This window comes from Paramormyrops kingsleyae, chromosome 18 (assembly GCF_048594095.1).
Source record: "Paramormyrops kingsleyae isolate MSU_618 chromosome 18, PKINGS_0.4, whole genome shotgun sequence".
Classification (NCBI taxonomy): Eukaryota; Metazoa; Chordata; class Actinopteri; order Osteoglossiformes; family Mormyridae; genus Paramormyrops; species Paramormyrops kingsleyae.
This window is the reverse complement of record NC_132814.1, coordinates 22,582,862-22,610,468: the sequence shown is the minus strand read 5'-3', so window position 1 is coordinate 22,610,468 and position 27,607 is coordinate 22,582,862. Positions and strand designations below refer to the sequence as shown.

At 43.6% G+C, this 27,607-nt stretch overlaps 1 protein-coding gene across 2 annotated transcripts; it reads left to right on the top strand.

Annotated features, from left to right (window-relative positions):
- The first annotated feature begins 2,675 nt into the window (after positions 1-2,675).
- On the top strand, positions 2,676-26,583 carry LOC111855300 (monocarboxylate transporter 1-like). 2 transcript variants are annotated; one of them, XM_023834190.2, is made up of 5 exons: positions 2,676-2,814; positions 17,568-17,824; positions 22,077-22,220; positions 22,418-23,224; positions 23,679-26,583. In XM_023834190.2, the coding sequence occupies exons 2-5, from the start codon at positions 17,608-17,610 to the stop codon at positions 23,936-23,938; spliced, it is 1,428 nt and encodes a 475-aa protein (XP_023689958.1). In that variant the 5' UTR covers positions 2,676-2,814; positions 17,568-17,607; the 3' UTR covers positions 23,939-26,583. The 2 variants fall into 2 exon arrangements, with proteins under 2 accessions (XP_023689958.1, XP_023689960.1); XM_023834192.2 differs by lacking the exon at positions 2,676-2,814 and adding an exon at positions 13,781-14,009.
- Positions 26,584-27,607: the final 1,024 nt, after the last annotated feature.

The following is a 27,607-nucleotide window of genomic DNA, read 5'->3' as shown; positions in this document are numbered from 1 at the left end:
AAAGGTACTGATATTTTGGGGAGATGTCATGTGATCTCCGCAGCACAGAGCTGGAGGGGGACAGGGCCACAGAACCATGGGGCTGTGAGGTAACCATGATACCCACCGAGTATCCAAGTGTGATGTAAGAGGCGCCGACGTCATGTGGAGAGGCTGGCTGCTCAGGATACTTCAATGTCCCATGACGAGAAGAGAAAGTTTTAATGCAAAAAAGTAAACGGCAGATTTTAAAATGTTTTGCTGATCTCAGATTTTAAAATGGCCGGTTGTCTGCATTTTGCATTTTCAACAAAATCTAAATCACTTTTCCCATTCCAAAAAGAATAAATGAAAATATTAATATTTTCATGAGGAACATGACATAAAGTACCAACAACTGTGATATGCAGATTATATATTTCCAGTAATTGTTCCCATTCCAGGTAAAATGGCTACCTAACCTAAATAACACAATTAAAAGAAACCTTAATAAAAACACCAGAGCGTGGGTGAAACTTAAAAATTATAACTTTTCCAGTACTTAGTCCTCCTCTGCTCACGTTGGAGGTATTTACTGAAAACACATCAGCGGGTCCGTTAACAAAACACGAACTCTATAGTTTACTCCTGTGTAGTAAAAGTTGTACCCAGTAATGTCTGTGAAATATTCTCAACAGAAGACATTGGATCAGAGATATAGAATAGAATAGAATAGAATAGAATAGAATAGGCACTTTATTGTCATTCAGAACATACATGCACATCAGTGCACATCAGAACGAAATTACGTTGCATTGATTTGGCATTGGCCTAGCATAGTGTATTAATACTAGAAAAAAACTTAAAAATATAAAGTCTAAACAGAAAATAAATAGAAAATAGCATATATAGTTAATAGTTAATATAGAGTTATATGCAGGAGTGGTGTTTAGCACCATTTAAACCATGCATTGGCATGTGGCCACAGAGGATTGAGGGCCTCAGTTGGCCACAAATAGTCATTACACTTGACAGGGTGAGGCCCCAGGAAGTGATTTTTTTTAATGGGACCCCAGAAAGAACCACCCTGCCCCTAGATATATTATATTGTTTCAGATGAAGTACTAGTCTGTTCTTCGAAGACACGCTACACCCTCTGGTTTGGTTCTATTGCAGAAGAATTGATGCTGCACCAGGATAATGACCGCAAACATTCCCCGAAGCTTTGCAGGAACAAAGAGGAGCGTGCGTAGTGCTGATTCCACAGGCACCTGACCTCAACCCCATCGAACATTTATGGAGGCAGAGAAAGCCAAGCGAGAAGTACTGTAATGTCACAGGATGATCTCTGGAACATTCTCAAGTCACACTGGGGCAGAACGGCTCATCAGGTTTTCCACAAACCTGTGGTACAGAGGAGGTGCACTGTGACGAAAATAAAAGGGAGTTGGGGAAACACACCAAAGGCTAGGAAATTCTGCAATTCATTTTTGTTTTCTACTTTTTCCAAGATTCAACTTTTCACTCAGATATAATTTGGAAATAACATTTTCGTATTAAATTAATTATACATCAATACAAAATAGAAACATTTTTACTAGCGGTCCCAGATTTTTGACGCCCACTGCAAGTATGAAAAAATAAGTTTAGGTGAAACTAAAAATCAGCCAGAAATCCCATAAACCAAAGTCCTTCAAATCCGGGGAGAAAGAATTTCGTCAGCTTCCTTCCAACAGTTAAATTATTCCTGTCATTCCTATACGTTCAAAGGCAACGTTGAACTGCTATGTCAGCACGCGCTGTACTCGCAAAAACGTTTCATCAAGTTGCCGGGCGGGTCTGAATTGTTCTGTATCATTTGAACCAACTGTATTCTTATTCTTTTTTCTTGGAATCTTATCTTATTATCAGGAGATTTCAGGAAAAGAAATAAATAAAGGAATATCAGTTGCACATAGAAAGCATGGGGTTAGGGCAGATCAGGGTGCGAAGGGTGGATGCCGCCGCACTGCTCATATCCAAGGATCCCGTTCTATGGCGCAGGAGACGGGAGATCACACCGATATCTCGTGAAAGGGGGGGGGGGGGGGTAGAACTAGTACCTGTCTGCTGGAGAAATACTACACTTTTGCAAACGGGCGCTCCAAGGATAAATACAAGGATGGAACACATATTTCCCTCCTTGAAACATAGATTGTAGGCACTCATTATATAATTCAAACTATTTAGCAGAAAAGACATCTTAATACAGCATGCTGTATGACGTTGCATTATCATAATGAAGAGGAGCTTTTCCCCCCAGGTCATAAGTCTCCTAAACCAGGACAAGTCTCAGTGCCCCTAGGTTGCGCTTATATTGCACGTCACTTTTACCTTATCACTTATGTATAGACTGTATGTACAGCTTAACATATCTCATATTTTTATTTTATATTGTTATTTTATATATTTTATTATTCTCTTATCATGCACAGCTACTCGGGTGACCAGGGTTACATTTCACTACATGTTCAGTACAACTGTATGAGTACAACTCTGTACTTGACGAATAAACCTCTTGAATCCTGAATGTGCTTCGCACGCCATGACGTGGCTCTCCCATTTTCCGTCTGTTCCGTCAACGACTTGCGAAACGGGTTGCTTGCTGTAATCGCGACCCCCTGGGGGGTCCAGAGACTGGGAAGACTCACTTAACACTGCAACCGCTCTGCGCATGCGCAGCGGCTCCGCCGAAGTTATGGTGACGCCGCTGCTGGTCGGAGCTCCACATCCGCTGGACTCTGCTGGCGTTCGGTCACGGATGTGCAGGAGACAGAAAAAGGAGCGAAAATAACCTAATTATTCTTAAGTTTAAAGGTGAGTGAATCTGCAGCTTTTCCGACGGTGTTACGGAGAACAACACTGTTAGGGTCGTTGTTAATCTCCATACACAAGGTTCTTTTACTGCATAGTTAAACCATATAGGCTTGCATACAATTCATTCGACTCCGCGAATGGTACCATAATGTCCACGTGTTCAAAATAGTATAATTTATATTGCTGGTTTAGTTATTGGTGATTTTATCAATGCAGCATTTTCCACTCAATACCACGCGTTTGGATGCAAACTTCTGATGAGGGTACTAAGTTGTAGTTCATGATGTTCTGACCCAGTTTTCGAAGTTGTGGTAAACTGGGCAGGGTTACCAAACTCGGGCACTGATGTTTTATTTCACGTTTACCCGCTCCGCGTTTCACACGTCCAGAAGCCATACACTCATAACAGGCTGCTTGTTACTGACTGATCGTTTGCAGTGCATTGTAACCCGAAGTTTACCGCCACATCTTTTGTAATCAAAGCCCGATCCTCGGTCTCGACGTGGCCGCGCAGAGGCGCGCCCCTCCTCCGTGCGCGCTTGGGCTGTGCTTGTTCCAGAGCGCACGTGGGATCTATTAAAGTCACCCCTTACACTGGCTTACGGGGAACTGCAAGAACAAAGCCGACTTTTCTCTATTAACTTTAGCCATTGAAAGTAGTTCTGTTGTTTTCTATACTTGTGCCGCAATCAGGAGCTTTTTGAAGCCACTTTATGCCTGTGAGTGATCGTAAGGTCGTAATAGTGACTTTGGAACTTTTCCAAAAAATTGTTCTGCACAGAATATTTTGGGCTTTGCATTTTAAGTGGGACTTATTTGCTTGATTCTAAGTAAGCGTTAAACCCCCAAAGCCGTCAAACACACATTAATGAAACACTGATTTAAACGGCCCGCGCTCCATCTGCAGTTGATCAAACTTTATATCTTAAATACGGACATGTCTGGATTCTTTGGATGGAGGTTTGAGTTCGACGTGTACGTGTGTTGTAATAAGTGAGACAAACTGCTGCTTTTAATTAAATGTCGGCCAGAGTTAACATATTCTAAGTTAATCTGATTCACATTATCACCCCTTATTTTATCAGGTCGAGTATGGGAAGGAGTTATCAGAATCGTACGTGCTGGCATGTTAACATAGACTGATTGTTTGAATGACCGCTTGCTTTTGGGGGTGGGCCCATGGGCGTAAATTACGGGTGGGGGGGGGGTATTCATAAAAATAAATCGCAGTTAAGTTTGGCCCTGTTGGGTTTCTGCAGCGATTTGAGTATCAAAACAGTATGACAATGATGAGGTGTGAGTGGAAAAAAACGTGTGCGGATGGGGTCTGTGGTCTCAGGGTGATCTAAAGCCTTTGCTTTTGTCCTTCCTGTTCTTGGTCTCAGTACCAGTCTTAGGTCTCAGTACCAGTCTTAGGTCTCAGTACCAGTCTTAGGTCTCAGTACCAGTCTTAGGTCTCAGTACCAGTCTTAGGTCTCAACTGCTGGCTTAGGCTTGTTGTACAATTGTAATAAGTTTAACGATGTTTAGTTTTTCGATGTAATGGGAAAACTAATGCAGTCAACCCGTCATAATCCATTGTGGTTTATCCCGGACTTATTTGATGTTTAATATCAGCTGGGTTGTTAACTTTGGTCAGCAGGCTAGAGTGATATTTTCAGTTAGAGACGAGACTGAACACGCATTCACATGTATGTGACAGTTTTGTCATGTAAATACTCTGTAGGGTTTGCAAAATATCCCAGCGCGTTTGATGTAGGTATTAAGGTTATAAAGGAATTAATATAGATTTAACGTAAGATTTCTTACATAAGCGTGCGTGTCACGGCGGATGCGTTAGAGTTGGCAACCCTGATATCAGTAAATGGGGTTCAAAGCTATTATTAATCAACACAAGGCGTCTGTTGAATGCCTTTCCGAAGACAGGGATACGCTGTCTCTGGCCTCGGTCCTGGGCAGATGCCCCCTAGTCCATGAAAGGTGTGCGGAGAGCCGGCAGCCCCGTGTCCCCGGCGCGGTGGATGACGTATTAAGCGAGGCGGCACCGGCCCATTGACTGATCCGTCCTGCGTGCGACGCCCGCATCGCGGACAATGTTGTGAAATCGAATCCCGACTCGTCAAGGTCAAATAAGTTTAGGGAAAGTCTGTCCCAATCGTGGCCAGTAGTGATTCTAAAGACAAAACGGTGTCCACTTTGCGCTTTTGTGTTAAACCCTCCTTTGTACCACCGATTCTCAGGTTCAGATTTGATCTCCTACCAATATCGCCGATATCTGTGTGTTATGCCTGAAAGGGAATGAAGCTTTATTTGCCATTTGTACAAGTCTAAGAACAGGTACATTGGAATGTTAGTTTTCAGATCCCATACTCAAATATAGATAAATTCCTTTATTTTGCAGATGTCCAAACGGAACATTTGCGCATAATATATGAATTAAAAATAAAAAGATGAAATTACTAGAGTGCAATATAGAAAACTTGATCTACGAACACTACTAGACATAAGACATCACACAAAACTTAATAAACCTATTAAACCAAGTATGGGATGTAAAGTACAATAAATAGCTGAGGTCTTGCACTGAGGGTGCTGCATAATATTGATACAGCCCAAGAAAAATAGAGGTGCGGATGAAGCTTGGTGTCGGAGTGCTGGGCCAGTTCTGAATAATCATTTTTCTCGAGTAATGGGTGGAGACCTCAACCACCACCCCCCTGCCCCCAATGTTCCAGCCAAAGTTATACCCTTATGCTGAGCCATACAGCTCCTCCCTTAAAATGTGCCTTTCTAGCTGTGTTGCAATCCCCCCCTCCCCTTTAATGTCACATCCCCCTTTAGCCCAGAGAATTTCTCGAAGTTCGGCAGTGAGTAACACCCGCTTTAACGCCCTTAATGCCACTCGCGTGGGGTTCCAGGTGTGGTTCCAGGTGTCAGCCATGGAGTTCCTGTGGAGAGAGCTTGTCGCTGGTTGGATTTGTATCCCTCCACAGGCTAAAGTCAAAAATCAGCTTTTCGTTGGTGTGTTAAGATCCTTCCTGTATAATCTGCAATACTAGCTGCATTGATGGTGCTTTTGGGTGGGTGGGTTAAAGATCATTTTCCGATGGAGCTCAGTATTGTACTTAACACTGAGAGCCTGTGGTTCAGTCCAGTTCTTGCAAGCACCCTATAGGTCATACCCAGCTGGTACATACCAGTTCTGTTCTGTGACTGCTTTCATTTAATTAGTTATTTACATGTCCACAGAGGTGGAGTTACCCTTTGAATTGACCTATCAGATCCACCCGTGTACTTACGTTTTGTTTATCTAGTAAATGCTTATCCAGAGCAACCTATGATTCAGATGGCTGGGTCAGTCAATTGGGGTTAAGGGTCTGGGGTGCCCAACAGTCTGAAGCCATGGGATCTGAACCAGCAACCTTCTGATCAGGGGTATAGAGGCTTAATAAAGGTCTTTGTCAAAGCTGGATCAAATGACACAGTAGGACCCCTTGAGTGTGAGGTGGGTGTTACTTCAAAAAGTTTGATTATTACTTCTATGTTTAAAGGGAAAATGTGTCACTGTTATGTCCATTAACCATATAGGTGAAGGGAAATTTAGTGTGGGGAGAATGTTTTTTATATGTATATATAATTTTTATTTATTTTTTTGCTTCATGATTCTCGCCTTGTCAGTGAGATCAATTGCTAGTCTGTGGGCTTCTTATGAAATCAAATGATGTAAATACTTGTTCATGATCCTTGATTTCTACCTTTAATATAAGGTAAGGAATTTAATTATCAAGGTTTAATGCGCAATAATAAAGGCGCAAATCCTAAAAATGTCCCCCAGTAAGGTGGATGTTCTCCGAGGCACAATTGCAAAGTGCTCCGCATTGGGAAGCCGTTCCGCAAGATCAGGGTGTGTGAACATCTCTACGCTCGCCTTTCATGCTGCCTGCTCCGTGTCGCACTCTGCTCTTCTAGTCGCTGTCCATTACTCCGCTTCCGGAATTGCATTGTTTCCTTTTGGGTTTGGGCAAAAAAAGTTATCAGAGGAACTGGAAAGCACCGCAATCCATTCGGGGAGAGGGTGCAATTTCCACAGTTTTTGTATGATGCAATTTGAAATTGACCCTGTACCGCTAGTGTGACTGGTCCCAGGCTGCTTCGTGCCGTGCGGTGAGACCGATCAATCAATGGTCATAAAGACAAACATTTAAAGCGTTTTAGTGCTCTCTCTCTGCGCTGTGTCTCATGGTGCTCTGATGCCGTGTGGGTGCAGAGGAAGAGAAGAGTCACTCCAACTGGGGGTGCTGCACATCCGCCGTCATCCCTTTATTGACCGGTCGACCTGGTGGATTTACCAAAACTACGATTCCCCAACAGCTCAGCTCTCCTGCCCACCTACAACATAAATCCATAACAAACGTGCACTCTATTCATTTCTTATAACCATTATGCCTAAATTTCTGTAGGCTTATTCGGAGGCTCGCGCCCATGCTCTTACCTCTTCCCTCGAACAGAACAGAAGTGAGAGGGAAGAGGCACGAGCGGCTAATATAGGAGAGGCGGCATGATGGGAAACGTAGTTTCAGCCATTGGATTTTAGTTCATAAAGTAAACACAAAATAAACTACAGAAGATTTTTTTGTGAAATTATATAAATACAAAACAACCTGTTACACTAGCAAAAGTAGAATGCTTTCTAAGACTCTTATATGCCCAGTCTGAGGTTGACCACCACAAGTCTGTAAGCTTGTCTAATACTGGAGAGGGTTGTGTGTCCCTACGCAGGTTAAGACGCTTGTTATCGGAAGGCTGCAGGTTTGAATCCCTGGGTCAGCAGAGTCATTGCATTGTGTGGACCCTTGAGTAAGACCCCTAACCCATCGATTGCTCCAGGGATGATTTGACGCTGCTTTCTCCAAGTCGAATGTCACTTTGGATAAAAGCAGTTGCTAAATGTGTATTTTCCTCCCCGCTTTAGCTGCATAGATGTATGAAGGACAGATCTGTTATCTCACATATCCCTGTAAGGCAGTTAAAACCAGATGGGGCCTTTCAGTCATTCACCTCATAACTATTCCCATGAAGTCAGTCTTTTGTAAGGTGCCTTGATTTAAATTAAGCTCAGGGGAGAGATTCCCAATGTCCAAATGATCTTCCTTACCTATTGTGTAAGTGCTGCTTACAAGTGATTGTGTGTGTGGATTTCGACAATGGTGGAAACGAAATGACCATCTGAAGCATTTAAAAAGCCGGACTATCTACCCTACATCCTCCCCATTTGCCTCACAGTGAGGCCTAAGAATATGTTGTTTCAAAATTTTAAAGTTAATTTCAAACATTGGGCACATAATATAATGCCCCTATAATTCTTAGCTGCTGTAATGTGTGGATGTAAATGGGGATCTATTTTGGATATTTGTGGACACTCTTTGAAAGACTTAGATCAGTGTTTCCCAACCCAGTTCTCGGGGAACCCCGGACAATCCACGTTTTTGCTCCCTTGCTGCTTCCAGCCAATCAGAAACACCAAATACCTGGTACAGGTGCGCTGGGAGCTGAGAGGAAGCAGAAACGTGGACTGACTTAGGTGATGAAGTTGCCTGCACATTGGTTGAGTTTAAATAGGCCTCTGTCTGTCATGCAGCCACAGTTGAGCAAACTTCAAAGTCAGTCCCAAGAACAGTTTACCATGAATGATGGCTCATTCAGTCTTTTGTCAGTGGTAGAGAATTTAGAAATTTCTATGCGCATGCAGAAGTGATTCAAGCAAGGTTTTGTGTGTGTGTGTGGGTGTGTGGGGGGGGGGGTGTTTAAATTATTAAAGAACCTAAATATTTCTTATTCATTCTCATCTGCCCTGACCCCCCCCCCCCCCCATATGCTGGAGGAGCTTGGCTCAGGTCAGGTGGACTGTCAGATCTTTGTTTGCAGGTAGCTAATGCTAAGCTAGTCTGCTAGGAGTAGCGTGGTTCTCCAGGATGAGATCAGAGGACGCGAGCGTCTTTCATGGCTGAGCCTGCATCATACTGAGTGGGAAGTTGACGTCTGGCCCCAGCTCAGCAGGGTGTGCTGCTGGCCCGCAGAACGTGACCTCCTGCTTCGTGAGGTCAGCATGCCAACGCTTTTCAACAGAGCTGCTCTTCATGGATGGCGCAGGCTGGAGGAGTTTCTTCTCACATCAAAGGCAGAAAACCATGCATGGAACAAGGGAATTAAGGCCGTCTCCAGCATTTCATGAAGCCTGAGGGGCTACTGCATAGGCCCGGCATTCTGATTTTGATTCTCCTAAGATCTCCACATCCCCTCGAACCGTCTGCTCAATGTGACTTGGAGGAAATTATTTGGGTTATCCTGCGTTAACATTTCTGAGCTGCATTTTATGTTGTTAACCTTGTACTCTGTGTATTTCACATGCAAGTAGCATAAAAGATCGTAGGCCCTAGCTACTGCTGTGTTGGGTCCCTGGGGCTCTTTACACGTTGCTTACTCATATTAGCATATGCTAGCTAAGCTTTTTGTAGATTTTAAAGCTTATTGTCTTGTGGGGCTGTCTGCCAAAATCGATTTACAAAAACGGCATGTGGCCAGTGACTGGACACGCGGAGATGCATTTCCAGGTGGTCACTTAGTCTTCCTAGCAGCCCTGGACTGTTTAGCCAGTATGTACACTGGAACCAGACTGCCCTGCTTCCAGTGCCCTTCCAAGGAAGACTCCTACTTGAATCCTACTGCAGCTGGTAATTAAAATCCCACAGCCGCGTCTTCCACAAGATGTGAGCTTTATGTGGGCAGAATAGTCAAATTGCAGTGTATTTTATGTAGTTATGTATTTGTACTATTTTAGGGATCAGTAGTTGTCAGTTTTGGAAACCTTCACCCAGCAAGGAAGTTGTAGGTATGAGGTATTTGTGGTGTTGGATCCCTTTCAGATGGAAATGGCAGCAGATTTTGTGATTAGTGGATAGATACTGGGAGTGGGTAAAAATCTTTATCGTGATCCTGTTTTTGATGATTCAATATCCATTCACAAAATGCCAAAATTCATCCCGATAAATTTAGCTTATTTTTCCTCCCATAACTTTGAAAATGTTATTGCTGAATTTTACTTGTATTGGTCCTGTTATCGCATAGGTAGCGCTACTTTTTCTGTAACCAGGGTTGCAATAGTGCGCAGTTGCCTTGCCCCGCCATCTTGGTGCATTGTCAGTCGTGGTAAGAGTATTCCAACATGTGAATGCATGCAAGTAAGTCGAGTTAAGTTGGGGCTTTGTCGTGCCGGTCATACTCAGTATCCTGCTTACAGTGATGCAAAATAATGTTTTATAAATTGTTTGCTTTTCATTTCAATGTGAAGAGAACTAATGTTATTGGATGTAGCCTACTGTCGGTTATGAGTTTTTTTTTGTTTTGTTTTGTTTTTTTCTTTCTCCCCCAAAGTCATGGGTAACACTGGCAAATGAAAGCAACAAAGTCTATAGTTTTTTTTTTTTGTGACTGGGTACAAGGACTGCAGAGGGAAAAGTGAGGAGAAAATATTTTGGTGTATTCACAGGCAAGTACAAGAATATATTTTCATGCTTGCATATTTTTGCCGTAATGGTAAGTTACATTCCTTTATTCTGCAAGGTTAACGCTACAGTGTTTGTTTCTTTTTTTTTTTTAACCACAAATCTGGTTTAATTGCACATTAGTGAATATCATTAATGTGAATTTAAAAAGAATCAAAATTGAATCCAATCGGGCAATTGTAAATCGAATTGTGAGGTCAGGGCTAGTTCCCAGTCCTAAACAAGACCTGTATGTTTCCGTTAATTCCTGTAATTCGTTTTGGCACACACCTTTACAGTAAAGTTCTTCTGAAACATGGTATGTGAGTTTAGACTTGCTTATTTTTTTTTTATCAGTTATCCTTTTCAGTCAGAAGTCATTTTTTGTGCTTTGAAAAAGATGGGTTGGTTTTGTTTTTTAAAGATTTTGGTATGAATTGAGTTTTCACAATTCCTTTCCAGTGAATTTGCCTTTCTAAACTCCAGCCGACTTTGAGACAGTCTTGCGGCTTAAAAAAATGTTTTAGATGTATGGGGGATGGTTTGGGTTACTCTCCTCCTCTGTGGGGTGCCCACCACTAAGAGCTGTCTCTATACCTTGCTTGTGAAGCACATTTTAACTGTTTATTTGAATGGACTGTTTGCCTCTTGATTCGGACAAAAATGTGTAAAATTAATTCCCTCAGTGCAAGTTGGCCCGACTTGTGCCCCTCACTTATGAATACTGGAGGGACTAACCAGCTGGGGATGTTATAAGGCTCAGTGGGACAGTGCACCGGTGACCAGAAGGTTGTAGGTTCAAATCCCCAGGTTGGCAGGGTGACTTCACCTTAACCCATAATTGTTCCAGGGACTGTCTGATCATACTTTCTCAAATGTACAAAGTTTTGGATAAAAGCTTTTTTTTTTATTTTTTTTTTTAAATAGACATGAAATATTGTGCTTCTTCCTCCCTCAGAAGTGCCTAGGCTTGGTCTGTTATGTGGAAGAACTTTGATTTGTCTTGCGAAGCTCGGCCAAGTGAGAGCATGGATGTCAAAGTTCGTGGAACCGCTTTTCCGTACCTCCCGTCCGGTCTGTCGGGAAGAGCCTCTCTAGTATGCACTCGTCCACATCCTCCCCGAAAAGGGCAAGATTGCAAAACGCACGCCGGGTGGGGGGTGGATGCTGAAAAGGGGCCCGTTGTCTGGCTTATGTTTGGACAAACACACCCCTTCTTCCTCCATCGTCAGAGGAAGTAGGATTCTCAGGATTTTGTGGATATCTGACGTGGAAGCTTCCAGATCAAAACCACCATCTGTAGTTAGGTCCTACAAAGTCTCCTGAGAGCAATGACCAAGGCCCCCTTTTGTTTTCTGGGACATGCTGTGCCGACTCACCTTGTCTGGGTTTGTCTCAGTGGGTTAGCACACCAGGAGCCCTCGGTGATGGAAGGATCGCTGGTTCGTACCCAAAATATGGCGAAACCACGCTGGCAATGAGCATGGCCCTTAACCCACAACTGTTCAAGGGACTTGCTGACCGTTCTTTCACCGTTATACTCTGCATCAGATAAATGTCTACCAAATAGATGTTTTTTGGAATTGGACTTAATTGGATATGATGATTAGATGGTTACCCCCCGGCATTTCACACCTTGCAAAGACTTGTGTGTCTCAAATTAGTTCCTTATTATGGGTGGGAAGGGGGGAGAAAAATCGATTGTGATTTATCTCAATACTAGTTTTTGATGATTCTGTATCGATTTTTCACTAAATCCAGATATCGATTTTGTCATTTTATGCCTTTTCCTTGTGACTTTGAGAATCAATTTTCACTAAATTTTCACTTAATTTGCCCCTTGTTTTGAAGTGAAATTAGTGATCTGAAGCCTGAACTTAAGTCAGGCAATATAGAAACTCTGGGGTAGTGCATGGGCTTTCCTGAGCGCTCAGCGGCTTGTCCATGAGAAGCCTGTGACCACAGTAGCTTTAAATTCCATATTCAGTTTTCCAGCTGTATTTTATTTCCATAGACCTTTGTCCGCAGACAGAGATGGACACTGGTTTCGAGACTTTCTGCAGTGTGTGCTAAGTCGTCTTCATGAATGATGAGGCGATCTCGGCTGTAATGAGGTTCAGCGCTTTAAGTTGACAGCAACTCTTGCACATTGCTGCTCTTCGAGTTCACTAGCTGTGGTTCGCTTAGTCACTGGTGCAGTGCAGTTATTAGTGAGATGTATAGAAATGCATAAGCTGGAAGTAGAGTGCATAGTCTCCATAGTCCATAAAGCAGACTTCGCTGGACATGTCTGTCATCGTTTACAGCTATTAACCTGTTTACTCTGGCCTTTTTACTCTGAATGGTGTAATTTATAAATGAACATGGATGTCGCTCTGCTAATATGCTAACACCTTTGTGTTCCCCAGCCACACGTAAGTGTGAGTAGAAGTGATGGATAAAAGAATATCTCACGGGTTTTGACAGGTTCAGGTTATTCAGTATTGTGTGAAATTAACAAAAACTGATTTGAACAAAATACGAATTATTGCAGAAAGGACTTGTTTGGAATTTCAAGGCAATTACATTTTCTTAATCGCACCTCTTTCTAAATAGCACTTTATTTCAGCACTTAAAGTACAGACAAAATGCAGGATAGGGATAATCCTCGTAGCCATTTTATAGCATGTTCTGTATGTGTACTTTTTAAGGATATATGTCTGTATTTGTTTTATTATGAACTACTTTGGAGTTGCATCTTAATTTCGCTGTACTACCAAGTACAGTGACAATAAATGTATTCTGAACATATGCATTTTCGCTGTCAGAGCTACTGCTAGCTTGGCTGTCTAGCTTTGGCGGCATCTCCTCGCCAATATTGTGTTTATGAACTCTACATATATTCCATATTTTTCTGTTCCACTGCAGTGAAATGCATAGCCCTGTAGCGATCCATGGTCATGGGACTGGCTGATCATTGCACACGCTTTTATGTGCATGTGCTAGGGGAGTGATCGTTTCAGTAAGAGAACCTGCCTCAATGTAATAGATTGTGTTGTGTTGTGATATTGCTTATCTGACTGCATCTGTTTGGTTTTGTTGAGCTGAAACTTTAGTTCTAAATGTACTGTACTGCTCTTTGTTTAAACAAACATTAACATTGTCAAACATTAGCAAAGGTCAATCTAGACAATGTATTGATTCTCAGTGTTGTTCTAAAGACATTATTTTGGCAAAATATTTGAATCGAACTGGGCACTTGAGACAACTGGATCAAAGTGTGAGGTCAGGGCTGATTCTCAGCCTTATTGGCACGAAGGGGTGTGGTCAGGAGAGGGAGGAGCCTGAAGCCAGCCAATGGCTGTCCATGTGAACTTGCGCGGTGGGCCTCTGAAGGACTGTAAAGGTGAAGCTCTGCACGCTGTTGTCATTCAGTGTGTCAGAGGGGCTCTGGTGTGGCCTGAGCTCATTATCTGAGGGTTATCTGCCATTTCTGGCCAAGGGTGGACCTGGTTGGACTTTGGCTAGAAGATTCCTTTGCTCCTGGAGGCTGTGCAGCTTCTATCTCTGGGTTTCCTGGACAGATCGCAAATCCACTGTGGCTGTGTGCGTGTTCCAGCCTCGAAGCTTGATCAAGAACAGCTGAGAGCCCTTTTTTGGGTGAATTCCAGCAAGGTAGGAGTCCTTGAGCTAAGGGCAAGCACTAGGGCCACCAGTACCTCATGCAAACAGACTTCCAGAAGGTGTCTTGTGCATTTCTTGTAAATCGCTGTTTCATTGTCGTTTCAAATCTGTACTCGAGCTTTTCTGTGCGATGGACTGTTAGTAAATTGTAAACGTTTGGTTGCTCGTCTTGCCTTTTTTGAGGTATAAGCCTGTTCTTGAACATGGAGGCCGCTATCTAGCGGGGGGGGGGGGGGGGGTCCAGGCTACCCCAGCATAAATGCATTTGATTTATGTGAAGGGCTGTCGTTTGCATTGCTCCCTTTGTTCATTTCCACACCTCCCTCTCTGTAAATGGCTCTCTGGCGTTGGCCCCCATTCCATTCCGGGCCCTGCATAGCTGCCGTACTGCACTCGCCCTGTTGCGGCTTCAAGAGCAGAGGCATGTGGACTTTATGTGGCAACCCCCCTGCTGCGGTTGCTGCTTATTCAAAATACTCCAACCTCATAAATGCACACTTTATGGGACAGCAATACTTTTCCATATTTCTTATTTCAGCCCTTTCTATTATTTATTTCATATTAGATTTAGACCAATCCTCTATTGAGCCATACAGTCAGTCCTGCTACAGCGTGTGGCATCACACTGTAAATCTATTCCGCTGTTATTGCATTGGACTTGGGTACTGATCAATGCAGAATCGCATTTTTATTTGCGTGTTTTTCAGTCGGGAGAGAAGCACTACGCAAACAACGCGATATGATCTTGGCCAGAACCACTACTCGCACGCAAAAACTACCCGAGTGGAGGATTGTGATGCCCGATTCGGTGAACGAATCGTTCTTTTCAGTGAATCTGTTGAATCCTAGTTTTCAAATGTAAAAGAATCGTGACTTTTTGTACATCCATGCATCGCACAGGTCAGTCTTAATTTGCCTGATATTTTCAGAATCTATCATAAACGGCACTGTTTTTTAAATCTGCTTTTTGTGGAGTGTCTATACCCATGTTGCTGTCAGTGCCCCTCTGCACACCGTAATCCTTTGTATTTCTGCTGTGTGCCTGCCTGCCTGCATGGTGGGTAAAGGAATATCACATGGTGTATGCGGCTCACTACTCCCGATTCATCATTATGGTCGAAATGATGACCCTTGAACCATTTGCTGTATTTTCTGAACCCACTAGATGGTGCTGTCTGTTCAAAAAGGGGCTCGAAACATGCCCCAAAGTAAACCAATAGCACCATCTAGTGGGGTCACAAAATGGGAGTAGAGATTTCCTGTAACTGTTAGCATTTGATAAGTTCGGTGAGTTTGGCACATTCGGTTGACGCAGTTACTAGGGAATTTTCATGATTCATAGGATGTATTATTAGGAGATTATTAATGAGATGCTTTTTAAATAAAATATCATACATATTTAGTCACTGGTATCACTGTTTTTTAAATCATTTTGTTTGCCATAAGTTGTCGTATACCCCTGTTCTTATTTTTCCCATTGTATATATTAGCGTGCAATTTTAGCGAAACAAGGTTTTTCTGGAATACATTAGTCGCGTTGCAGCAGGATTGACTGTTTGTTTCAGCTCTTCCTTCTGGTTCATATTTATTCCATAAATACATGCCTCTCCTGTTCCTAGTTAGGTCTACTTCTGTTTTGTGCTGTCTAACCCTGTCACATGTCACTGACTGGATGGCATGTCTTATATACTAATGTACAAAAGTAAAGGACCTTGAATCTAGGCACCCAAAGTAATGGGACTTGTGCTATGGTTTGCCAGGCATGTTTACAGCTGACTTCAGTTTTAAATAAACTGAGAAACTACACACACGTCACATGTTCAGCTTCGTCTCGCTTGGCAGAAGCTCCCTTCTGTGACTTGCTGTGGGAGATGGTCTCTGGGTGTGGGAAGCTTGCCATCTACTCCTTGGAATTTGAGCATAATTGCACCTGAAGTTAAACAGTAACTGCAGTTAAGCCGTGTAATTATGTGGCTACAAGGCTGTTTAGGAGCTTGTCTTCGGTGCATTGGTGGGTTTGTAGGTCTCTAGGGCTGTCGACCTTACTGGGATCTTGTGAGTAGCTAGAGGCTGACTGCTTTGCGTTTTACATAGGAATAGCAGGTCAAATGAGTTCATGAGGACGAAATCTGGGAATGATGGACAGAGAATCATAATGTGGTTCGTAGGTAGAGGTGGGCGATAAATCGATTTTATCGATTAATTCGAATTTGCTTATTTTACACGGGAGCGCCAAAAGCGGAACTAATGAGACGCACCGTTCTTCGCGGGTAAATTAGTGCAGCGCACCCAAACACTCTAGCGGATTCACAAACAGCACGGCAATGGTTCGGTTTTGCGCCGTCGGACACAGACCAAACAAGTCCTTGTTGCAAAGTCTGTTTAAAAACTGTTGCGACCAAAGGAAGCAGCACGACAAGTTTATTCCAGCACCTAAAGCAGAGGCACACAGCGGAGTGGGAGAAGTACAGCTCCCAGCGAAATGAAAATACCCGCAGCACCAACACAACATCCAAAGTTAAGCAAGCAACCGTCCCTGACATGTTTTCGAACTGTGTGCCATATGATAAGAATGGGGCACGATAGAAGGCGATAACACACGCTGTCGTGATGTATATTGCAAAAGACATGGTGCCCATACATACTGTGGAACAGCCGGGATTCATTAACATGCTAAAAGTTTTTACAAGTTTCTAAAAGTATTTACAATGGCGTGGTCTGCCATCTCACTCACAAGCATCTTTTTTGGCTTGTCAGATTGCACTTTAACTCTAATGTAAAAAAAAATTAATTAAGTTAAAACTTGTTTTGAAGCATTTATTTGTCATCTTTAGTTTGATTTTGAGTAGGGGAGGGGGAAATCGATTAAAATCGGAAATCGGATTTATCGTGGAAAAAATTCAGAGATTTTATTTTTAGGACATATCGCCCAGCTCTACTTGTAGGCATTTACTTTTGACCTTGAGTTTTCAGAGTTCTTGCAATGAGGTACGGTCCCTTCAGTTCTTACCTGAGCCAAACCACTAGTGCTCTGTGAAATGATACGACTACCATAGACTCCCATCAGTGCTGCTTAGTGTGCTGCCCCTCTACCTCTCGAGTAGTGTGACTGAAGCTGAGTATTATCCTGTCAAGAAAAAGTCAGCTGCAAAAGACCTGTCAGTTTGAGAAAGCTGTTTCAGTCCATTCATAGTATACAGAACAGCTGCTTGCAGAAAACCCTGGCGGTTCGGAATGGGTAATGACATGTAAATTCTGTTAGGCTAAAGGATGTAGAATGCTTGTAAGGCCACGATAATGTAGTCTATTGGATGTTCAGGCAACTCGTGGTCTGATTTCAGTGCTGTCTTATCAAGCGTCAATGGCTTTCTGCACTTGAGGATCGTCTCTGGTATAGCTGTTCGGTAATTGCAGAGTGGACTGTGGATGTCTGTACCCAGGAACTTCTCGACACCTGGAAAACCAACTGTTAACATATTTATGGCTGCCGCGCCTCTGGACAGCTTCCCTTCACGGCTCTCACTCTCTTTTTTTTTCCCCCCTTACAAGGTGGTGAGGTCCGACTGAAGAACACTCAGCCAGAGTAACCATGCCACCCGCCATTGGTGGACCTGTGGGTTACACTCCTCCTGAGGGTGGCTGGGGTTGGGCTGTCGTGGCGGGAGCCTTCATCTCCATCGGCTTCTCCTACGCCTTCCCCAAGTCCATCACGGTATTCTTCAAAGAGATTGAGGTCATCTTCGGGGCCACCAGCAGCCAGGTCTCTTGGATCTCCTCCATCATGCTGGCTGTCATGTACGCTGGGGGTAAGCAGGATAGTCGTTCTAGGGTGTAACGGCACACGTACCGAACAAATGCGGGGCTTTTTTTTGTGTGTTTTTGTGTGTTTCCCTGAGTTGCATTCGGAAAGAAGCAGGTGAAGCCGCACCACTATGCATACGTACATTGTTATGGTGAACATAGATAAACCAGTACTTGAGGACCTTCCACTGCTGCACCATAATGGATATTTCTTGTTATACTACTTCTGTATTTTTTTGAGACAATATTTGTTGCACAGTTTTAATATGAAGCTGAAATGCTGCTGATGTGAATACAGTACAGAACAGGTACAGTTAATTTTCTAAATGTGCATCTTAATGGATATTTTTATTGACAGAATATTTTGACTTACTAATAAAAGTAAAGTTTACTTAAGTTGCAGCAGTATTGAGAGACTTTAAGAAAGACGGTCATACTTTGTTCGGTAAAACTTCGATTTAATAAGAGAAAAAAGAAACAATTTTTGTTAGTTGTACTAAAAACGTACTGGACGATGACTTCAAAAGAGGTACATACTGAACTGTGCTTTTTGGGTATCATTACACATCACGTTCCTGTTGGATTTGTTGATTTTATTTATTTTTTTAAAATGCTTTAGGAAGGGGATTTAGTGGCTGTCGGCGAGCAGCAGTGGTAACCTGTGTAGTGCAGCCACCTTTTAAAAGCTGATAAATACTGTAAAATATGAGCTTAGTCAGTTGAGTGGATATAATTGTGCCAAGAATCAAAAAAGGTAAAAATTCAGCGTGTGCTTTGTGCATCCCTGAGTCCTTAAGTGCCTCAGAGAGGGACCCTGTCCCAGTTTGAGGGCGAGTTTTCCTCAAGACCTTTAGGTATGACCACTTGAAAGCAAGTCCTTCAAAATGAGAAGTGGGTAATCCATTCTGCTCTTGTCCTGGGCATAAGTCGATGTCCAGGTGGAGTAAGTCTCACCCCAGATTCATTTTTGTAGCAGATGCAACTAGCGGGTAACCTTCCAATCACAGACACGGTGTCCTAACCCTCTTAGCCACCTCCCACGCTGCCCTCTGCACTTGGTTTCCACACAGCCCCCACATCTGTGCCTAAATCACATGTTTCTGGGACGCAGACCCACGGTGAGAGAGCGGTCTGAGGTTTGAAACCCAGTAAGAGGGTAAAGCAGGAAGATAAAGTGCTCTCTCTCTCCTTTTCTGTGTGTCCAGTGCAGTGAGCAGATTAAATTTATTCAATAGCCATGCTTTGTGTCCACTGTCAACTTTACTGAGACTTTGTTCAATGTGCAGGGATTCTGTTTGGGTCTTTTGGGAATTTGCTTGCATTCAGTTCAAACTTGAATATGCTTCATACATCCTAGTTAAAAGGTGGAATGCCTGGTTAACTGTAGATTATTCCATTAGTAATTATAAAACCAATGTATATCTAGATAAAATTTCCATACCTCTACAACTGAGGTTCCCAACTCTGTAGCCAGTATTCCACTGGGAGGTCAGGGGGAGGGGTTTATTTTTTTCCCCCAGCTAAAAAAAAAAAAGCTATTTCCAGCCATGCCTTCTTTCCCTAACAAACCTTGTGGTTTGAGTTGTAGTAAACAACTAAACATGGCCAACGGGTGAAGGTTCCCTCTTGTGTCACGCCATTGTACTTCCTTGTGTAACCAAGTATGCCATCGAGGCTTCTATCAAGGTCACTGTGTCCCCCACGTCAGCAGAGGAACCGGGTATCAGTGTGACTGGGGGGCTGCTGAATCCCGAGGGTCCGGAGCATAGCGGCGCACATTAGCAGTGAAATACAGCCCGGTCAATAAGAACCTTTGTAGCCGGCCAGTGAATAAAGATCCTGTCTAGGAACATTTTATCCTGAAACTTCATCTTTTCCCAAGAGGGGCCTCGCTTGGCGGGTTTCTTACCCCCCTCCTTTAATGACTGTGTCAAGTGTGCTCTGCAAAATACTGTGGTTTAAACCCTACCCCCTGAGCACCAATCCTGTGGTGGCACTGGGTGATGTAATACAGGTCCGGCCAATGAGTCCGGTCGGGGACTGGTAGGCTGACTCCTGCCACCCCTGTTCTGTGGCAGGGCGGAGCACCGTGGCCGCCGGCACGTACAGAGTTTTTAATACACGCGTGCCTTTATGTGGATTTCGGTGTTGTGTCACCCTGGGCGGTTCCCACGTCGGAGTCTGTTCCCCTTCTTTGCTTCACGGAACTCGAGGCTGGTTAATAGGAAGCTACACAGTCTGCAGAGAGTCCAGTTGTTATCCACACTTCCCGTATTTTCCCCACACACGTGTGAAAGCAGAGTGCCAACGTTTCGCGTTCCTCTTCCTGGTAAACGTTGAGCCTTATCACGAGTTTAAACATTGGCATGCGGAGAGAAACGCTCCTTGTGCAAATACTTCCTCGTTCAGGAGCAGCATCAGTCTCACAGTTGCACTCTTGCCATAGCATGTCTTGGACACATGCTTCAAGCTCAAAGGGCAAGTCAAAAAATTGGCTGAAGATAACTAACCAAAACTCCAGCTTTGGAGATTGATTAGCTCATATGCTATTGGAAGACTACCAGATTCTCTTATCTCAGAACAAATGGTAGCTTCAGTTTAATCTTGATCTTTTTTCTGACCCTGTCATTACGTTAAAGGTGGTGCCCTTCTGCCAGTGGTATTTCGTATCTGCAAACTTTCCGAAGCAGCATCCAATACCGTTATGAGTTAATCTTAGGCTGTTGTGAAGCACCTGGATATAGACTAACACTAATGATTGTCTTAATTCACGGGTTTGGGTGCTACTGTCTGAATGAGATGGCAAAATGAATAATGACTGACATACCAGTAACAGCATATGAAACAAACTATCTAGTTTCTCGGTAATCCTGCTGTATTCTCTTTAGTCCCTGGCAGCTTCCTTAAGTCTTTCTCATTAATGTCAATCTGCTGAGTTACAGCCACTTAACCCTGTCAAAGCTCATTTTCCACCTGTTTATAGAAAACTGCCTTCTACGTACGTTTGTGTGAAACTAGTATGCAGTCTACTTGTTCAGTTGTTTGTCTTCCTTCCCTTGAGGCTTTTTGCTGTTTAAAATGGCATTTAAAGGCTGGAGCTCATGGCCTGAGATGCAAAAGGAGAGAACCTTTGGATGATTATTTAATAATGGACACTGAGAAGCTGTTTGGGGCTGCAGACCTTACGTCGGATGTAAGGTGACGTCCATCCATCCATTATAGTAACCGCTTAATCCCCACTGGGGTCTCGGGGGGCCCGGAGCCTAACCGGGAACAACGGGCGCAGGCGGGAACCAACCCTGGGCAGTCGTCCAACACACCGCAGGGCGCACAATCACACAACTACAGGGCCGATTTAGACACGCCAATCAGTCTGTCCCGCGCACTTTTGGGCTGTGGGAGGAAACCGGAGCCCCCGGCAAAGACCCACGCGAACACAGGGAGAGCGTGCGACCTCCACATGGAACGGACCCGGGAGGCGATGTGCATCAATTCCTCAAAGAACGTTTTTCCCGTCGTCATGATCACGTAGTTCTCATGTGAAAGACGAGGTTCGCCAACCTTGGTTTATGGTTTGCTAGTTGATAGTTTAATCCCCTGGATACATACAATTAAATTTAACACATTAAGCCATGGGCCTAGACCACTCTTAAGGTGAAGATCTTAGGGGGTTTTCACACGTGTAGTCTGGGTTCTTCGGTCTGAATTAGTTGAGTTCATAAACACCTTATTTGGATCATTTTAAGTTTGTAACATTTCGTAATTTTATAAAGCTTTTACATTTTTTGGTTGTTCAATCCGTTTTAATACCCATACACTTTCACCATGAATATAGCCCTATTTAGTCAAGTCAACATAAGTAACCTGTCTTAAGCCCTGGAACTGAGGTGGTCTGCCTGTTCAAAGTGATTGAGGCTATACCATATCTGCAGTGGTCTTTTGGCTGAAATGGATGATCCTGCCTCCACTATATGTCTGCACAGCATTAGCAGGGACATGCAGTTTGCAGGAGTTTCTAGGCAGTCCCATCTCTTCAGGCCGTGGCATGTTAAGCTTGGTTGGAGTGCCACCTTGTGGCCTGTCAACCTCATGACGCTGAATGCATTTTGCATTTCGATGCTGGGACAGCAGCGCAGACAAGTTTCACTATTGTTCATTAAATTTAGTTTTTATATATATATATATATCAAACTGCGAATAAAGCTTAATTGCCTTTTAAAAAGCTGTGTATTTAATGCCCCACCCCTTTCCTCTCAGGTCCAATAAGCAGTATCCTGGTGAACAAGTACGGCAGTCGTCCAATCATGATTATCGGGGGCTGTCTGGCCGGCAGCGGGCTGGTGGCTGCCTCGTTTTGCAGCACCGTGGAGGGGCTCTACTTCTGTGTTGGGGTGATTGGAGGTATGTCCATCGGTGCAATATGGCAGATCCTTCGCACTATAGAAATCAGATTCCTATGAGTTTTCTTTTATTGTGCATGTGTTTGTACAGCTTGGTTCACACGAGCAATTTATTCAATTTATTTTTTTTGAATGACTTGTCGTGCATCAGGTGACAGAAGGGCTTGCTGACATTTACTTAACTTTCAACATCTGCAGGTTTAGGGTTGGCTTTCAATCTCAATCCGGCGCTCACCATGATCGGAAAGTACTTCTACAAGCGGAGGCCCATCGCCAACGGCATCGCGATGGCGGGCAGCCCCGTCTTCCTGTCCACTCTCGCCCCCCTCAACACTTGGTTCTTCGACCAGTTCGGCTGGAGAGGAAGTTTCTTAATCCTGGGGGGGCTTCTGCTCAACTGTTGTGTGGCCGGGTCCCTCATGAGACCCATCGGACCCAAGCCGGCTCCGGAGCCGTCCCAGGACAAGGGCGACACCAGGGTGGATGGGAAGTCCGTGGAGCAGAAGACCTTAATGCAGAGGATCAACTCTGTCATCGACCTCTCCCTCTTTGCCCATCGGGGTTTCCTGCTCTACATCCTTGGGAACGTCATCATGTTCTTTGGCCTCTTTGCCCCGTTGGTCTTCCTCAGTAATTATGCCAAGAGCAAAGACATCCCCAAAGACAAGGCCGCCTTTCTGCTCTCTATTCTGGCCTTTGTGGACATGGTGGCCCGACCCTCGATGGGAATCGTGGCCAATACTCGATGGGTCCGGCCCCGCGTGCAGTACTTCTTTGCCGCCTCGATCCTGTACAACGGCGTGTGCCACATTCTGGCTCCGCTTTCTGAAGACTACACAGGCTTCGTGGTCTATTCCATCTTCTTCGGCTTCGCCTTCGGGTGGCTGAGCTCCGTGCTGTTCGAGACGCTGATGGACCTGGTCGGGGCACAGCGGTTCTCCAGTGCGGTGGGTCTGGTGACCATCGTGGAGTGCGGACCCGTGCTGCTGGGCCCTCCTGTCCTGGGTGAGTGACGTTGCGTCGGCCCATAAAGCGTGTAACCTTTAGACTGCGTTCTCAATAGCTTGATCAATGTTACTAAATGGCTTTGTGTTTAGAGTCAATCTGAATCTTATTCGCCAGTGCCAAAGGTACAAGGAATTTTTGGTGCAGGCGGTGGTTATTGAGTAAATAAGATGGCATATAAATAAAATATACAACAAAGATGTAAAACGTGTTGACAGAAGTAAAGATGAGACACCTAGATGCAGGTTACCGGCAGGTTTGAGGTATGTGCAAATACGTGTGGTTATTCAAGAGGGCAATGGTGTGTAGACCTACCACTCAAAGCACATTGGTCCATGGACATAGCTGAAATGTTGCTCACGCTGGACTTATAGAAGATCTAGATGACAGCACGACCTGCTTGGTTGTATAAATCACCTATAATGGCATTTGACACCTTGTTCTATTTCCACAGGCCGGTTTAATGACATCTACCATGACTACAAGTACACATACTATGGCTGTGGAATCATTCTGATGGTGGCCAGCGTTTTCCTGTTTGTGGGAATGGGCATCAACTACAGGCTCTTAGACCGGGAGAAGCGGGAGGAGGAGAGGCTGGAAAAACTGGCAGGCGAGGACGGGAACCGAGCCGAGAAGGAGAAACGGGAAGACGACGTGAACACGCCTCTCAAAGCCAGCGACCCTGACAAAATGGCTGAGGAAGCAGTGTGATGGCAAAGATTCCGCGAACATGGGGATTTGTGTGTGAATTTGAATAGGTTGTATTTCCACTTGGGTTCAGCAGATGGCAGCATTTCTTAAAGGGGAAAAAAAAAAACCTATGCTCTCCAGAATCAATGTCTATCACTGTGAGATGCATTGTAATAATATAACATTCCTGCAATATGGCAAAATGTTACGGGGGTCGGGGATAAATATTAAGCAGCCCAACCCCCCTTCACTTTATCAGTGGTCCTCAAACTACCTGCATATGTATGCAAATGAGAAGGTTATGTGTGGGTTTTCCTTTATTGGGAGGGGCAGAGGATGTCACAGAGCCTGTAGCCTTTTGACTTGTTGCACACGTGTTTATCTTGTAGCCCACATGAGATGATGTTCCATCTCAACTAACTATATGTAGATTTGCACTCCACTTACGGTGGGTCCTTTCCAGCGTCCTGTGCACACGTATGATAGTTGTCCCTACCAGCCTGCTACCTCGCAGGACCCCTAATCAGGTCCCTAGCTAAACTTTTTGTGCAGGGTTTTTATTATTTTGTATCTTTTTTTTTTTTTTTTTTTTGCATAGTGACATGTCTGGCTTTTTTCAAGTCATGATGCAAAGCTCACCATGATGCAGTTTCACTCGTAAATAAACCTAGTGGGTGGTGCATCGACACATTAATGTAAATGCACCTAGCAAAATAACTCTGCATACAAGTCGGCACCAGAGGAATTCGCAGTTACCACAGTGGCCATAATTTTAATAGGAATACACAAATTTTCTTTTCCAATGTGGCCCTGCACAGGGGTCTTTTACATTTTTAAATTTCCTTTTCATTTGTAGTTTTAAAGTGTTTCTCTTCCTCTCTTTCCCCCCCTCCCCCCAAAAAAAGTAACAGGCCACTGATTCCCTTCTTCTGTTTTCTTTGTGTCATGTACTGTTTCAGACAGTGTTACGCATTTGTTCCGATTCGTAATTCTGGACATTTTACCATTGTTAAATACTTCTGTCTATTGTGAATATTGAGTGTCTGGATTTAGGGGTTGATATCCAAAGCCTTCAACTGGCATTTGCTTGGATTGTGCTGCAATATCAGAACCATTACCGCCGTGTGTGTGTGTGTGTGTGTGTGTGTGTGTGTGTTAAAAGGTCTAAGGTATTTAAACTTGAGTTTCACTGCACAACACTTCACAGGAACACTTCTAGTGCTGTGTTTTCTGCCCTTTACCCCCCTCTCCTGTGCCAATCTTTATGAACAGGAGAGAGAAAAGTTTGCCTTGATGTCAAGTTGCAGTCTTTAGCAGTTGGCACTATGCTCAGTAGTGCATCATGGTGTAAACGAAGACTTTTTTGCCTTTGTGCCTTGGTATCTTATACTGTTTATCTACAAAGCCAAAGGGTTGTTGATGTCAAGTCCAAACTGCCTACTACAAGTTGTCATGCCCTGGTAACAATGACGGTAATCTTCTGGGAGCAAACGGTTTTAATTCAACCGTGTCAAACTGATGTAATTGTGCACTGACAGAGAGCGGAAATGTAAGCTAATGTAATTTAAGCCTGAACGTGTGTCCAGTGCTGCTGCCAGCAACTACTGCAAATTTTATACGTGAGAATGTTTCCAGTTCATGTCAAGGGTATTGGGGTCTCTCTTTTCTTTAAGGGTTGGTCAGAATTCCTAAATCCGGCTGCTAATTTAACGTCTGACTCTGCAGAATGGAGTTTTGATTTTAGTTGTGGATTTCTTGGAGGTAATCTGACCACTGCTTTTAATGAAGGTGTGTGTTGCAGTGCACAGAGCTGGAATCTCATTGCAGTTTGCACATATGGATTGAAGCCTCCAAAATAATCCATGTTTTAACCTTTTTGCCCCTCCCTCCAATTAGTTTTTAATAAACGTATTCCCTGACTTAACTGCATGCTCACGTCATCATTTGATGTAACTGCATGATAGTTTGTCAGTTAACATTCATTGGCTATTTAAATCCGATGTCTTATCAAAGATATCACTGAAATAGGCCAAAACATTTAACCAAAGTTTCTAATTTTACTCGACATCAAATCCAGAGTTAATGGTGACTAGAAACGTTTTGCTCTGCAGTGTTGCATTTATTAAAGAATAAGCTTAACTAAAACCTGGTCACTCCTATGCTTCAGCTTCATTTATATACAATAAGGGGTTTTCTCAATATGTGATGAATAGATTTAGAAAATAATTGGAACATTTTGTAACATTGCATGGGACTGTTTGAGCCCTTGTAACTTAAGTAGGTCTGTTCTTGGTGACAACTTGAATCAAATATTGCCTTGAATTTAATTCTGAAATGTTTTACAGGTATGTAAAATACATGTCTGGTTTCCTCACCTCTGTGTTTTTCTTAAAGTACTGATGGGTCCAGACTGGAAGGAAGGGAATTTAAGCGATGTGCATTTACTTCACGTTAGTTTTCCACACTCCCTAAAACTTAAGTACATTACTGATGGACCATATTTTAAAGTGTCCTGCCCAAGAACAATGAAACAACTATTATCCTTGCCTACAGATTTAGAACGAAGTATTAAGCCTTTTGTGTAATTCATATAGTATTTTTTTGTGAAGATCCAATGTTTAGCTGATAAAATTGTATTTTATGCAATATTAAATGAACTGACTAAATTTGGCTGTGCTTTCTTTTGTCAGTCTACCAACAAAACCATCTCTGCAACACAAACCTCATTCCCTCTAAAAGATGTCATCCATATTTCATAAGCATGTTGTTTTAGATTAATGCCCGATTGCCCTTTGGGTTATCAGTTTGATTTCATGCATACGTCTCTGTACACAGAAAATGTAGGGACCCCTCTGCAGATTCCTAGACCCAGATCATAATGTCAAACAGCATCAAAGAGAAGTGGCACTGACTGGTACATACTGGGTCAAAGTCACAACCAGGGTTGCCAACTATTGCGGATCTGGTTTGAGTGTCACGCTATCTGAAGTGCAAGTAGTCTTATGGCATCTTATGACAGCGTGTGGCTCAGTGGGCTAAGCCTGTGTGCCTGTACTTAGAAGGTCACTGGTTTAAACCCAGCCGTAGCATGTCTGTGGGTCCTTGAGCAAGGCCCTTAACCGCCAGCTCCCTGGGCACCCCAACAGGTGGCTGCCCTTCGTAGCCAGGTTACTCTACAAAGAACAAGTTGGGGGAGGCGTAAAAAGACAATTTCCCCACGAGGATCAATTAAAAAAAAGTATCAATGTTATTCCATTATAAAACTAAAATCAGCTGCATCGAAAGCTTTGTGGTAGTTTGCAAACCCTACAGACTGTTTGTATCGGCAATACAAGAATTTAGCCGCCTGTAGTCTCTTATAAGGCATTCTTTTTAAACCTACCAACCGCTTGTGCCGGTCAGAAGTTAGAGAACATCGTAGGATGCATATTCACCGTCTGGACCATCGCAGGGCATTGGCAGGTTAATTACAAACAACGGTCAACTTACACACGCCACTCGGCAAAACTGCATATCTTTGGACTTAAAGAGGAAACACACATAGTGAGAGTGGACGTGTGAGGCAAAAGAAGTACCCACCAAACCATTTTTCCAACGAAAGTAAGACGGTTCCTCTGGCCGGAAATCGCTTGTGTGTCACTTTCTTATGCATCCCCCATGAACAGCGTCCTACATTTTTTTAAATAAATG

Bases quoted from the DNA above. Each gene is read 5' to 3' on its own strand.
- LOC111855300 (XM_023834190.2), top strand. From the start codon at position 17,608: ATGCCACCCGCCATTGGTGGACCTGTGGGTTACACTCCTCCTGAGGGT. The intron at 22,221-22,417 runs GTATGTCCATCG...CAACATCTGCAG, and splicing joins CTGTGTTGGGGTGATTGGAG to GTTTAGGGTTGGCTTTCAAT. The intron at 23,225-23,678 runs GTGAGTGACGTT...CTATTTCCACAG, and splicing joins GCTGGGCCCTCCTGTCCTGG to GCCGGTTTAATGACATCTAC.